The sequence below is a fragment of the Ciona intestinalis genome, unplaced genomic scaffold (genome assembly GCF_000224145.3).
Source record: "Ciona intestinalis unplaced genomic scaffold, KH HT000174.2, whole genome shotgun sequence".
NCBI lineage: Eukaryota > Metazoa > Chordata > Ascidiacea > Phlebobranchia > Cionidae > Ciona > Ciona intestinalis.
Genome location: NW_004190496.2, coordinates 131247 through 146274, shown reverse-complemented (window position 1 = coordinate 146274; position 15028 = coordinate 131247). Strand labels below are relative to the sequence as shown.

At 34.9% G+C, this 15028-nt stretch overlaps 3 protein-coding genes across 4 annotated transcripts in view; 2 read left to right on the top strand and 1 right to left on the bottom strand.

Annotated features, from left to right (window-relative positions):
• The window catches only part of LOC100181986 (AP-2 complex subunit alpha-2), a gene marked incomplete in the record, with an annotated part of 13380 nt that extends 8922 nt beyond the window's left edge, over nt 1–4458 (top strand). The window contains 7 exon segments of the mRNA XM_009863554.3: nt 669–764; nt 1159–1241; nt 1674–1765; nt 2177–2295; nt 2670–2869; nt 3379–3506; nt 3898–4458. Of these exon segments, the coding sequence (XP_009861856.1) occupies nt 669–764; nt 1159–1241; nt 1674–1765; nt 2177–2295; nt 2670–2869; nt 3379–3506; nt 3898–3975 (796 nt within the window).
• A 336-nt stretch (nt 4459–4794) lies between these two features.
• Nucleotides 4795–7645, bottom strand: LOC100184351 (uncharacterized oxidoreductase TM_0325-like). Its single transcript, XM_009863564.3, has 7 exons — nt 7066–7645; nt 6871–7004; nt 6364–6498; nt 5993–6089; nt 5370–5480; nt 5283–5319; nt 4795–5014 (listed from the first exon to the last, which is right to left on the bottom strand). The coding sequence occupies exons 1-7, from the start codon at nt 7109–7111 to the stop codon at nt 4795–4797; spliced, it is 780 nt and encodes a 259-aa protein (XP_009861866.2). The 5' UTR covers nt 7112–7645.
• A 1520-nt stretch (nt 7646–9165) lies between these two features.
• The window catches only part of LOC100176525 (nuclear RNA export factor 1), a 10361-nt gene continuing 4498 nt past the window's right edge, over nt 9166–15028 (top strand). The window contains exons 1-11 of one of the 2 annotated variants that reach the window (XM_018816311.2): nt 9166–9337; nt 9783–9951; nt 10175–10297; nt 11088–11196; nt 11596–11679; nt 12222–12326; nt 12531–12596; nt 12917–13075; nt 13603–13710; nt 13990–14099; nt 14361–14397. In XM_018816311.2, coding sequence (XP_018671856.1) covers nt 9286–9337; nt 9783–9951; nt 10175–10297; nt 11088–11196; nt 11596–11679; nt 12222–12326; nt 12531–12596; nt 12917–13075; nt 13603–13710; nt 13990–14099; nt 14361–14397 — 1122 coding nt within the window. In that variant the 5' untranslated portion in view covers nt 9166–9285. Of the gene's footprint in view, nt 9338–9782; nt 9952–10162; nt 10298–11087; nt 11197–11595; nt 11680–12221; nt 12327–12530; nt 12597–12916; nt 13076–13602; nt 13711–13989; nt 14100–14360; nt 14398–15028 lie in introns of both variants that reach the window. The other variant, XM_002129644.5, reaches the window with a different exon arrangement.

The following is a 15028-nucleotide window of genomic DNA, read 5'->3' as shown; positions in this document are numbered from 1 at the left end:
ACATTTTCAAAGTTATTTATCGACACAAACGCCCGAGTTTTTTAAATCTTCAACTGTTTGTGTGGATCTTTCAATGTATTATTAAAAAAAAGGCTAAAATACGATGCATGTGCCTCTTTAACATTCAAGCCTGCTTTAAACCTCCTACATGCCTAATGATTTACGTGTCAATCCCTATTATGACGCAAATATTCGACGTGTGAATTGCTATTATGTCGTAATTAATTGCCAGGTTAAACAATCGCTATTATGATGCAATGAATCCACGTGTGAATGCCTACTATTTCGTAACAAACAGCCCACCTGGCTAAGAAAAACATGGTAAATATAAGGCTGAACTACAGCGCAAACCTAACCCGAACGCTTAAAAAGAAAAAAACTCGTTTTAATAAATTTGAATCATCACCTTGGCGCGACCCATTCTACAACCCTGTGCGACCCATGTTTGGGTCGCGACCCATACTTTGGGAACCGCTGTTCTAATAGAAAGGAATAGCTCGTGAATGGGTACCTTTTTGTATGATTTTTGGGTTATACGGTTTCTGTATTAAAGTTAGGAAAAATTTGATTTTTTGTTTTACTGTGAGTGCAGAAAATTCTTTGCAAATATTGTTCTCGAGTGTAATTTCTTTCCTTTTTTATTCCCTTGTTTATACGTACATGTATAGCGTGGACAGTTTTGACGACGTGTTAACTTTGCCCGCTAATCTGGGGGAAATTCCCTTATCGGAGACTGCTGGATCTGTTGACCCAGAAGCGGCACAGTAAGAAGTTTCAAACATGCGTGGCGATTGAAACAAAGATACTTTGTTTCAAGCATTTAGAACACAATTGATCATTTCTCTGCCAATTGCGTTGCTAGCAGTAGTTTCATTAGTTATCCGTCAAATGTAGTCTTCATTTATATGTACATAGATAACAGTGTTTCCTGCAGAAAAATAATAAAAAACAAGTTGGGGAACACTAGAATTTCTCTGTTAACAATGAAAAAAATTAAAACATGAAAAATTATGTAGTGCACACTGCAAAATTTTGCATTGACTTTTACTGAGAGTCTAAGACTGCCATTAAAGTGTAGAAAATCTGGATTAAACCTCCTTCTACACTTTAACAATGCTGGTTAATTATTATAAATAAATCAAACCTTTTATTTTCAAGGTTTCTATTCAAGAACAGCGGAGTTTTGTTCGAGAACAACCTCATTCAAGTTGGGGTCAAATGTGAATTCAAAGAACAATATGGTGTTTACTCTCTTTGTTTTTAAGAATAGTTTCCCATTTTTGTAAAATTTGAGTAGTTGTTTAAATAGTTAAAATCAAGTCAGTTATATCAGCCAAAGTGTTTCTTCTAATGACATATATTATAGACTTGTTTGGTTTCTCTGGTGAAAAAGATGCTGTTTTATTTTAGGGTATTCATGATGAATACAAAAATATTAAAATTGGAGTTTTTATCATAAAAGCCAAAAATTCTATATTTATTAACTCGTAAGGTAACTTGTAAGCTGGCACGAGGTGTTAAACCTGTGTGATAACGACTGTCGTTTTCCGGCCACGCGAGGATAAAGTAACATACATTATACCTTGTAGCAAAAGAAACAGAGTATGCTAACTAATAACTCTACCACATACAATAGACAATGTTTGACCAAATTCTTGTTTATTTTATCACAGGTCGAGTTGGATTATTTTTCGGCAACAAAACTGGGAACCAACTTCAAAATTTCTCGGCTTCTGTTTCGATGGGAGCTGACCTGCAGGGAAAGGTGAGATATGGGGGTTGGGTAACTATGTATATAATCTGAGGTAAGTATATAGGTGGTGGGGGTTGGGAGGGTGTGTTGCCTTACAGCGTTCGGTTCATTCATGCTATAACAGCTGTCATTGCTCTGCAACTTGTGAATAAATAAGTTAAACACATTCAATCAATTATGTTTACTGTTTTTGAGTATTTTTGTAAAACTTTTTAATTGTTTTAGCAATTTAGTAAAATTACCAGACAGCTAAGCTATAACACATTCAATTTAATAAAAACAATTTGTTTGCATACTTCTTTTTTAAAAAAAATGTTTTTTTATTACTCTGTTAAATGTTACTTCACAATAACAGCTGTAACACGGTCAGTTTAAAAAATATTATCTTTGCATTAAAACTAATCTTTTATTTTTATTACCTAGGTAAATATTGCTCCACAAAAAGAGGCTCCCACCCAAATAGATGGTGGAGCTCAAGTCCAACACTTCGTGAACCTTGAATGCATCACTTTCTTTTCGGGTTCACCTAATCTACAACTACGGTAGTTATGTGGTTTATCCATGTCTAAATTGATTGACATTTTACTCCCAATGTGTCCAATCTAACCTATTCTTCAATGCAGTTATTTTTCAACATACCCTAATTTTGTTAATATTTTTACAAGACAATATTTTTTATTTTTTAAATTTGTACTTTAGTGATAAATTATCTAAACTGGTCAACCATAAATTTTATTACAAACCAATTAAGTAAAAGCTTTCGGTATTTTTTAGTGATTTGATTTTCTTGTATTTTTTTTACCTCTAATGTTGTGCCACAAATGATACAACCCTTAAGGCCTGATAGGCAACATAATAAAAAAAATTAAAATATATATAAAATTGTTTTATAACAAAAACAATATCTTTATCCTAGGTATCAGCATGCTAGTACCCCACAGCAGGTCACCCTTAAACTGCCCGTTATAATCAACAAGTTCATGGAAGGCACGAACATGCCGGCGGCAGATTTCTTCAATCGATGGAAACAACTCGGTCAACCGGTGCAAGAAACACAGAAAATATTCCAAGCCAATCATCCTATAGATACTGAAGCTGCTAAAACTAAACTTACAGGTGAGGCTTGAGTGTTTTTTATCTTATGTATGTGGGTTTTATTATTCATAATAAAGTGGGTGAGTTCCTAGTCTTACAGCGTGTTAGCCATGGGACCTGAGGTTTATGCTAGAGTTGCCCATTATCCCAACATTGTATATGCACATACTATTTTATATGAGTAAGGTCCTACAGTGAGGCACGCCATGGGACATGGGATTTAGACCAGAGTTGCCCATTATCCCAACATTGTATATGCACGTTCTATTCTATATGAGTGAGGTCCTACTGCATGCCACAACATTGGAATTAGGATTGCAAGTCAGAGTTCCCCAATATTACAGCGCAGTGAATAAAAATTACCCCAAATATTAATCACCCACAAAGTTCCAGACTTAACTGGTATGCGGGCTTGAGGTGTTTGAAACAGAACACGTGTGCTATAATGACTGTTTTTACCCCCCTGTTAAAGTAAACTAGGTCCAGTTACATTCATTATAACAATATTTACTTTCATCGAAACACCTCAGGTTTTGGGATGTCCGTGTTAATTAACGTTGACCCGAACCCTGACAATCTGGTCGGTTCTGGAATCGTGAAAACTAAAACTTCGCAAATTGGATGTTTGCTTCGACTCGAACCCAACAAGGAAGCTAAAGTAAAATATATTTCTGTTCAATTAAACCTTATGTATATTGTATTATAAAAATTAAGAGCCTAAATATTTAAGATAAATTTTAGCATATATTTTAAAATTAACAGTACAGTATTATGGTATAATCTATTTAAGTTTGTAATAAATATTGTTAACATTCTAATATAAAATAACAGTATTAAGTTTTCAAGTTAAATATTTTCAAGTTAAATATAAATTTTAGCATATATTTTTAATTTTTAATATAACGGTGTTATGGTAGTATTCAAGTTAAATATTGATAATATTAACATATCATTCAACATTGGTCAGAAAGCCATCACACAAGTTATATTCGTACAGATTTTTTATTTTTGTCAAACTCAAAAGCTAAACTCGTTCCCCTGCTTTTCAGATGTACAGATTGACAGTTAGGAGCAGCGTTGGAGAAGTTGCTGCTCTTCTCTGCACAATGCTGGAGGAGCATTTCTAATAATAATATAATCATTACCTATTTAGGGGTTTCCCCTGTTATCGCATTCCCACATCGCGGTGACTCATCATTTCTGCCATGAATCCGTAATTGTTATATCGTTTTAGTTTTTAAATAGCGCCTCCCCCTACCCTTAACAGCTTATATTCTATATAATGTGTTCTATAATAGTCTATTAATACTTCACAACTATCCCACTACATTGCGTTATGTCTCTCATCCTACGTTGTTTTAACCTCGTGACCAACTTAATCATAAACTATACCCCAGCCACCCCATATTTATTCGTCATGTAAAGCATGCACTTTAGGACACGGGCAATTATTTCCAAATCAAATTCTGTTCTTCCGTTATTTATGTCAATTAACGATTATGCTTGTTGGTGTAACGCATCCTTGCTTGGTAGGTAGTATAAGTGCGACTACGTAATGAAATTCGGTTGCCGAAACTGTATCAACCCAATTAAAAGTGATTTCACCAAAACTATTTTGTGCTCGAATTGTGTCTCGCTCATTGGCGCCACCCACCGTTAGGAACTTGTATTTAACAACACCTCTTGGTAGCGCTACATGATAACCTAAGACAGTTAACGTAAAATACCTCGTAACCTAAGAATATCATTATTAAAATGCATTAATTTTGAGTATCACAGAACAGAGGTAAGGTTACTATATGTACATAGCATAGCTTGCAACGACGTGACTAGTTTGTGCATCAGTTTCATTTATTTAACCGAATGTACCCATGGTTCTATGTCGAAGTGATACAACTTCATTATACACTGATATAACTTGCTTTATTTACAGAAGTCTGGTGAATTTAATGTCCCATCAAAAAGCGTCCTTGATCAACCGGAATACACGTTCCAGTGATCCATTTTGCTCCGGATGACGCCAAGAAGATCACAACATCCGCAATCTCATGTGTGGTCATCATTTCACCTCTGAGAGGAGTTCTACTTCTAAACTCTTCACAGAAAGCAGCAAGCTGATCACGAGGAACGAAGGTTTCTTGGATTGGTGTTATTACCAATCCAGGGCTGTACAGTACAGGGAAACAGAACGCAATATGTTATAGTCTGTTGATGTCATTGTATGTGTAGTAGAGTGGGGGAAGATGAGACACCTTTTCATTCTATTTTCTCGTCCCATTTGGTAGTAAACAAAGAAAAGTCAAAGAATTATAAAACTGTATCCTCACAACTCCCATAGACCGCTGTTAATTGAATAAAACACGATCGGGATATTTGGATATTATGTGCTAACGGTCTTAAATTGCGTTCGTTTAACTCTTTTATTTACACTTACTTCACATTGTTGACGCGAATCCCATATTTTCCCAGATCTATAAAACATTAAATAAGTTACAAATACGAAACTTTAAAATACGATTACCCAATGCTGCACATCTGGTAAGGTGGTCGAGACCAACTTTTGTCAAGCTGTAATGTGTCGTATCCGGTCTACAAATCAACGAATATGTGCTGGATGTATTGATTACACAACCTGAAAGGTTTTGTTGGTGAGTGTAGTAAGCTTAATAAAGTTAGTATAAGAAGTAACATATACCCACAAAGTAACATACAATTGGTAACTCGTAAGCTGGCACGAGGTGTATGAACACCCGTGTTATAACGACTGTCGTTGTCCGACCACGCAAGGTTAAGTAAGTTACATTCATTCATTCAAGTTAAAGGAAGCTCAATATTAAATAAATTAATGGCACTTGTAAATCTTAGCGTAGTGGAGTAACAAGAATCTTTGCACATCTTACTTTGTGACTGATTGCTTTATAGATTGATGGCATTTTTCGTACGGCTGCCAATTTGGACAACCCACTGGGTCGAACAATGTCCGTAAAAAGCACACACACGCCAACAGCAATAGCAACATCGAGCACCATAGTCGCACCTTTGGTTATGAAGCCAAACTCTATATAATTACTCGCCAAATGGAACGCCTCAGTATATACAAAACGTCAACACCAAACAGCATACACATGAACTTCCACCCCTCACCTTGTGTCTTTTTCAAATGTGGTATACACCGCTGAATCAAATAATAAGGCGCTCTTAAATTCACGGAAAACACCATGTCGAAATCCGCAACAGTAGCCTAAAAAACATTTGAAACCATGTAGTTAAAAAACCACATGATATACTGCTGGGGTATAAGGTGAGAAAAGTTTTATTATCTTTTCTTGCGTCCTATTTGGTAGTAAACAAGAATGCTTACAGAATTATAACCGTAGCCTTACGACTCTAAAAGAGCGTTATTGTTAATTGTTACACGATCAGGAAATGTGGGATTTAGGTATACTACCAGTATCCCATCATATCCCACAATGTTAAATGTTTTAAAAATCCCATGATTTCATATTTAGATTTACGTCTTCTACTCCACCAGCGCAGCAGTAACCAGCGTTATTGATAAGTACGTCAATCTGACCAAGTTTTGCAACCGTTTCATCCACCAGCCGTTCCATATCTCCAAGTTTCGTTAAATCTGCTACAATTTCTAAAGCCTGGGAGATAGTTTTAAACTTTAGTGGTTCTTAAAACTACGCATAAAATGTGTCGTTGTACCGATAATTTCACTTGGGTGTGTTTTTGAATTAATGTATATAGTATAAAGGGCGGGCTAAACATAGCTCATGTTTCATTCTCTTTTCTCGTCTCATTTGGTATAGTAATTAAAACAAACAATTTTACGGAACTATCTGACCGCATGACTCTAAAAGAGCATTGTTGATAGTTCAAATCTCGGTTAGGAAAAATGAAATATTATCTGCTACCAGTATCCCATCTTACCCCACAGTACTACATTATACGTTACCGTTTTCACAGAGATAGGTGTAAAGTTTGGTTATATTAAATTAGGTTGAAATACTCATTACCTTTGTTGCGCCTTCGGAAACACATTTTTCTGCAACTTTTGCCAAGTTCGCTGCATTTCGTCCACACAGTGATACAGATGCTCCTTTTCTGGCAAAGGCATGAGCTATTCCTTCGCCAATTCCACTGGACGCTCCTGGAAAAAGAAACAAATGTGAAATTCTCTTTACAGTTCGTGAAACTAATTTCCAACATACCAGTAATTAGAACAACTTTGCTTTTCATTTCGTCCATTAGAAACATATATGGCTATCAGAATCAAAATTGTTTCAAAAACGTTTCTATAATCTGTAAATACGTTTATTTAAATCCCCTTTATAGCACTTCTTATAGTAGTATATAGTCACCATTTAAACCGTTAAACCAAATATTTCTTAGCCACGGAAAAAAATCGTTCGTGCAATATCAATCACGAAAAGCATGAAACGTTTGCAACAAGATTGGCATATCATCACGTTTTTGATATTAACAGACCTAATTAACTAAACGAGCTTCCGACACATACACCAGGGCTCTACGGTATGTCACGACATTGCACAAACGCTATAGCCTATTCAAACAAAGACACGCGTTTTGATAACATAAATCAGTTTTACAATTGTTTCTGTTTTCTTTGCTGTGCTTTCACGATTTATGTGATAATCTACGAATAATTAGATCATGAATTGCTCCACAAAATATCCATTGGCTTTTTTATATCTTCGTTTTTGTAATTGATTTTCAGTTGTAAATAAATTACAAAAATGAATCTTGTGAAACTATGTAAATATATAATGCCCATTAGTATAGTAGTATCATAGAGTCAGACAAACAATGATTATAAAATAACATAAAATATACTGTATTGTTCGTGTAATAACTTTACTAAGCAGCAGTTGTAAAACGGCCAAATTACTCGTATGTCCATACAACCTTTTCAACCAAAGTAATAGTAAACAATGTTATAGTCTGTTGATGTCATTGTATGTGTAGTAGAGTGGGGGAAGATAAGACACCTTTTCATTCTATTTGTATATAAACATATGTTTATATACGGACTCTGATGTTATGTATTCAATGCAAACCAACGTTGCCTTTAGGACATTTGTTGCCGTCGCGTGTGGAGAATTGCCATTGGTGACTAAGCATGACGTCATAATGGTGGTTAGGTAATCGCAAAGTTAGTATAGACCAAGTTAGGAAACGGCGCTCGTGTCCGCCATTACGGAGCCCACAGAGCGTGAATCGCCTATACAAATGCATGGTCGGCATGTGTTCATTTAGCTCTTGTAAGCGATACAAAGTTAGAAAACACGTATAGCGGCTCCAAATTGCTTAGGTACTAGCAGATAAGGTGTTCGCGTTTTCCGATTTCATATAGACCCGTAAAGTACTAATTCAAGCGGAGGACCAAAAATAGTAACTCAGTATTGTTTTCCTCAATGTCACTTTGATATTGGGCCAATTTTACAAAGATACCTTAAGTTTCGTTGCCGGGTATACGTGTTAAGTTTGTGAGCCAAAAAGTAAAATCACGGCAATTTACATGCAAAACTATAGCCAGATACATCAGTTTATGGTAATGTTATGCGTTTTTGTTTATATTTTTATATTTTAAACATGTTCTTTTATGTTTTTGGTTAGTAAACTTGATATTTTCTGGTTTTTTTACTCTTTAATCGATTGAGTGTTCAATAAAAGTTGATTATTTTTGTGAGGTTTATTATTATGATAAAATATAACATTAGTAGAAAGCCATTTTTACGCGCAGAAGTGCTTGGTTCTTAAAAAATCGCATTATTTAGGCGAAAAACAGCACCCAGCAATGATAAAATGCTATGCCGTGGGCTCCGTAATGGTGGCGTCAATGACGTCATAGACGCGCGACAATGGAAAACAAGACTCGTTGTTTTACAATCCGTTTCCTAACTTGGTCTATACTAACTTTGGGTAATCGTAGGAAGGAAATTTCTGATTTCAATAAACTGCGGTAAGTACGAAACTTGTATTCGCTCTAGAAAATAGATCCAGGGATCAAACACATGTTAGGCTATATACGGTTACAACTGTTTGACGAAAAAATAAATCTAAAAGGTCACCTCGTGTCCAATAAGAGCAACGTTTAAATGAAATAAGACCTACAAAGCCATGAACGTGCACAATGATGTATTTTGAAGCGAGAAAGGAGAGAAATTTTCGAAGAAAAAAAGGTAAACCTACAGGATGTGCCTTTTAGTGAGAAATAATAAAAAAGCTTTGTCCAATGATGTACAAAACGGAGCTACTAACAACCAATCAATCGCGCGTGTTTGTTTGTGGAAATGGAAAATAAGAATTTGTTGTTGAGTATTACGCATTATATTGAAAACTTTATTATACAATTTGGATATATTTCAAGGAATTAAATTTACTATCCTGTAAAAAATCTCACTGCAAATATGTGCGCATATAGAAGAGGAAATCGGGGCCGTGGGAATAGTTATGATTCAGGTTAGAAATTGAATTATTTTATAAAGTATCAGATTAACAATAGTAATGGTGATGCAATATTTTATATGTTTTATGGTACAAAACATAATTTGAAAGTTTATAACTTTTAGCATTTAACAAAGAGAATAAAATCTGCTGTATAAACCAACATAAGATATTTATCAGATAAAAGTTTAATTCAGATAAAAGCCAAGGGATATGTAAATGGCCGAAACGGTCCCTAACCCCCCTTGTTCTTCGCTATCGTGACCGAAGAGACGAAATAAATTTCATTCATTCATTCATTCATTCATTAGTGACTATTTTATGTTAGTGGCGTCACAATCAATCCGATGTAATGTGGATAATAGAACTATATGCACAGACACTGTTTACTTTACAGTGCTTTTTAAACCAACTTTAAACTTGATAATTTAAAATAATTCACAATTTATTTTTTCGTCAGGCGGATCTTCTCGTTTTTCCGAGCACGATGATAGATCTCGTGTTGAAACTCATCACCAATCAGATCGTTCCACTTCAAGGGGGGGTTACCGTGGTAACAGACGAGGCTCCAGGGGTCAGGGTAATTACAGGGGTAATAGGGGGAGACGGCACGGTAATCGACCACCGCGGTAAGTAGTGCAGATTGAATATAAGATTGGTTGGGATATTTTAAGTGAGATAAAGTATAATTTAATTTGTTCACCACGAATAAATATGCTCAGAATTGTTTTCGATTTTTTCACAACTGTATAAGTTGCGTGTAAAAGTTTAAACCAATGATCGAAACATTTTGACTTCACTTTTTAGCCGGTGATAAAAAAATTGAACATTTTTTTGTAGTTCGCATTACAGTTCAGGTCGAGGCTCGAAGTTTCGCAGCGATAGAGCTCCCTCTGGTGGCCAGGGTGACAATGGTAACTTTGAACAAGACGACGACGGAGACGTCAACATGGAAGGAACCGAAACCAGAAGATTGTAAGTCGATGGTTTACTGTTTACTTGTTAATATACTTGGTTAAAGAGATAAGTATATATATTATAGAAATTTAAAAATGAGGTTTATTATCAAAATTTTATTTCTATTATGTTTCACTATCGTGAGCAGTGAGCACGTCACTTTCTGAGAAACAAGGGTGTTAGGGTAATGGGTCAAATCTCATCTGGCATAAATCTCAGGACCTCAAGAACCTAATCTATGTAGAATAGAATTTATATAATGTTAGTATTTGTGGCTAGAGAGATATGGGAATTTATAAATTACATTTATTACCAAATTTGTATTCTTATTTTATATGGCTGAGGTTCTTGTCAAGGATTTGACCCATTATTTCATCACCAATGCTGTTGTTTGTTCGTCGCTTATGCAACTAATTTAACTAACTGTTTACGCGAAACACTCAGACCAACATAACTGGACTTCTATATTAGTCTTGCAACTCTGGCCACGACCTTTGTCTCCTATGCATGACAACATATGTTTTAGTACCTCGGTTCAATGCCTAAACAGATTTTACTCTGCTGTTATGTATCCAAACAAATAAACTAGCAGAGCCAAAGTATATTGCATTGACCACATTAATCAATGAGGTTCCATAATTATGTTTGATAACAATGAGTGTAACTGTTTTAACAATGTCACCCCAGATTTTACCCTGTTGTTAGGTGTCTATACAAATAAACATAGCTAAATTATTTTGCATTGCCAAAATTTATATAACTTTAACTACCATAAATGCAAACCCTAAATGCAAGCGATTTATTCCAGCAAACCATATGCTCGTCCAAGTAAAAATTACGACCGTAAACCACGCCATAATAACAACAACAACCAACAAAGTAGAAGAGAACCAACCAAAAACTGGTACCAAATAACCGTGAGTCTTCTGTTTTGCTTGTGTTTGTTTAGTTTTAATATAAAAATCAAATTTATGGGTCAGTATAATTGTAGTCTATGGAAGTTACCGCAACTTTAGTAATTACTGCTACGGTATTCGCTAACGCTGCAGAAAAATTGCTTCACTGCTAATGACGGCTTGACAATTATTCAAGTCATATATTTAAAAAAACGTTTTTATTATATCTATAAATATTTTATGTTTTTAAGTATAATATTGATTGATCAATGCGCCAAATTGCGGTATTAGGTTAAGTTTCCCTGAGAATTATATTCAGCAGCGAATCGAGGTGAATTTCATAACCTGCAACCATAATTTATAAAAATATAAATTTTCGTAAGAGAAATTGTATTGAAAATTTTTATTTTATTTTTACAGATTCTTAAAGGAAGTACCCTAGATGAAGAATGGTTAAAACAAGAAATTCAAACTTTGGCGATGGTTCAATTTCACCCAGTTCAGGTGAGTCCTTACTTTTATGTTAAATTAATTTATTCACCTTAAATAACAAACGGAGTCAATAAAAAGAAGTTGTGATTAATAAAAGTTGATTTAAGCAACGTTTCACTCAACGGCAACGACTGAAAGTTTTTTGCAAGGCTGTTTTTCAATCTGACCCCTCTCCCATTTACGGGGTTTTATGATACACCACCAACTCACTTAAAGTTTTGTAAAGAGTATCGGTTTTAATGCAGCAAGTTTGTGATGCACCCTTGTATACCTTTTTGTGCGCTCATATATAGATATGTGGTGTATATATATACATACACACACCACTTGAAGAGCACTGTATTACAGCTAATCGCATTAAATGGTAACCATGGTATTTGTAGTATAATAGCAAAGATTGTGGCGCCATTGATTACAATACATTAGTAACATAACGAATAATAATATTTACAAAATTCGTTTAAAGTCTATGGCATGCTGCAATGTAAAACCTCCACGAACAATACAATACAAAATTACCATAAATCACAATTACCATCTATTAATGCCCACAGTATCACTTGGATGGCAATCATTCGTGTTTTTTCGTCGATGATCACGTAACAGCGGGTACTATCAGAGATTGTAGCCGAAAGATAACGTCACCAGATGGTGAAAAGGTGGGACAAACGTTTTCAATTTATTTTTATCTTGCATGAATTTACAGTTTAGGTGGACATTCGCGAGTGGAACCTATTTTAAAAACAACGGTGCTTAAAATCAAACTTTGTTAAACTAGCATATGTTTGGTACACCTATATAAATATGTTTTGGCAGTCATAACACTTTATAATTTATGATATATTTTGTTTCCTACATTCCAGGTTGCGATTCTAATGAGGCCGTACAACCAGTCACCAATCACTAACGACAAAATATCTAAAATTCAGGTATAAAATATTTTATTTATTTTTTGTATCAACTTTGTGTTATTTTAGAAACTTTGGCGTTCGATTGTGTTTGTGGTTCACTACTTTGTGTTTTGTGATAATATGTTTCTTTTCCAAGGTATTATGACCTCTAAACTTATTGAATGTAAATATATTGACAATACTGTAGGTACAATAACTCGAAAGCGCTACTATTTGAAACAAAATAGAAATTATAACTCTGTAAGGGCTACCTATACCCTAATTATAAAGTGTGGCGTTAGTTTTAAAATATGTAAAATTCCAAATTTACGTTGAAAATTTAAACCCCGTTTTTGCAGGAAGTTCTGGCTTCCAAATACAAGTCTGACACCCATCATCTTGATGCGTCCGCTCTCTTCAGTGATGAAGTTTTACGTGGCGAGAAGATTTTTCTTAAAGTAAACACAAGCGCTCACATGCATATCATTACGAGGATAATTGCTCAAAATATTTCAACGGTAAGTAAGATGTTGGGTGTTTTTAAATTTATCTTTTAGTTTGTGAAGTTAATTTTAACATACCAGTAATTCTATCAGAATTTAAATATTTCAAACGCTATTCCCGCACTTTTGAAAATATGTGTGTTTAGGGAAATCCACTTTTTAGAGTGCTATGTTGGGTGTTGGGGTGATGGGTTAACCCTGGCCTACATTCTAGTATCCCGAGCATACCTTACTGTAAGTCATTATTAACCATCAACCTAGGCAACAAACCTGGGGTGGCAGGGTGGGCGGACCAACCCTGGAATTTCCTGCTCTGCATTAATCAGTAATTGGTAAACATGAGAAACCAATAGGTTGGATTTATTTCACATTGTAGATGTAGCCCAACTATCTCTGCCTCCCCTGCATTTTAAAATGTTTGATGCCTTAGCCTATGGTAGAAGTTTATAACCCATATAGATGTAACATACAACATATAAAAAGTAGGACTTTGAACCCTTAAACACATATATGATGTTCATACTTATCTATATATTGTACAGTTAAAGTCACTGGATATTTCCAACAATCGTTTATTCTCGTTCGATGGATTGAAACACCTCATACCATTCACCCCTTTCCTACAAGAACTGAATCTTGCCAAGAACTCTGTAAGTATCGTTGCAAAACTTAAGATTTCCTAATTGAAATGTGTTTTTATGTAGTTCTTGGTTCCAATTCTAATTTGGCCATATTTAGTTAAACTTTTGCTATTTAGAATAGTGGTATTTATTACTTAGTTTTTTTTACATTAGCAAATATTTAAATTTTAATTCAAGTTAATAGCCTATAGGTTGCCATTATTTAGGAAAATTTGTGGCATTAAAAAAAAACTGTTGCTTTATTGCTTTTAGTGTTTATATTTACATCAGCAATCATTTAAATTTCAGTTAAAATCGATAAAAGAGCTTGAGAAGATCTCGTCTTGGGATCTCATCAAGTTAACCTTAGATGGTAACCCTCTTTGTAGTCAATATACTTCACAAACCGAATACATCAGGTTGGTAAATATAATAACGACCTTTGAAAATTAAAATAAAATTGTGTTAGTTAAAACCCTGATGATTCTGAAACTTAAGTTAGGGCTAAGGGTTAGGAGCCTTTGGGAAACAGACTGATATTAAAGCTCGGGTGTTAAAACACATGGTGTTAAACCTAGTTTACATATTGGAGTAACGTGTCACCCCAGCTTTTTTTTTCTGAAGTAAATTTATATCATTCAATTTTTATAAAATGTTTTCATATTTTTTTGTTTCTCCAGTGATGTAAGAGAATGGTTTCCTAATCTAACTTCACTGGTAAGTTTTCCTGTGTTCATTCTTATCTATAATTTCATACTTATAGTCAACCTAATGGTAACATTTGCCTAATACTATTTTTTTGTAATTTTCTGTTTGTTATTTACCACGTTTGGTATTTTGTTGGTGATACTTCTATCCATAGGCGCCGAGTTTTGAAATGTAGTGCAGAGGCGGAGCCTATTATGACGTAACACAATCGTGACGTCATAACACTTCGGCGTTTCATTGCTGTTATTTTACGCTTGCTCAACGCTGGACGTCAGTGTTACGCGTTGATCCTTTCCCCGTGTGTATTTGCAAGATTGACCGATATATAAATCGTTCGTTCGAGGCGACGTGCTTTCTACTTGACCTTTACGTGCGTCATAGTTTAACGTCCATGTGCGTCGTAGTTTAACGTCCACGTGCATCGTAGTTTAGCCTTTTCACGCGTCGTCGTACAAAGGCAAAGCAACACATTCAATGTCAGCTACTTAGAAAATGAAGAACAACCAACGGGCTAAACAGACGATATTATCCTACTCTAAAGTTTCTAAACAATGTAGGCGGTAATAAACAACCTAAATATGTTCCACAAGTAGCACTGCTGCATATTTATGTTTTCCTCAGCCAAGCAGCATAATTATTA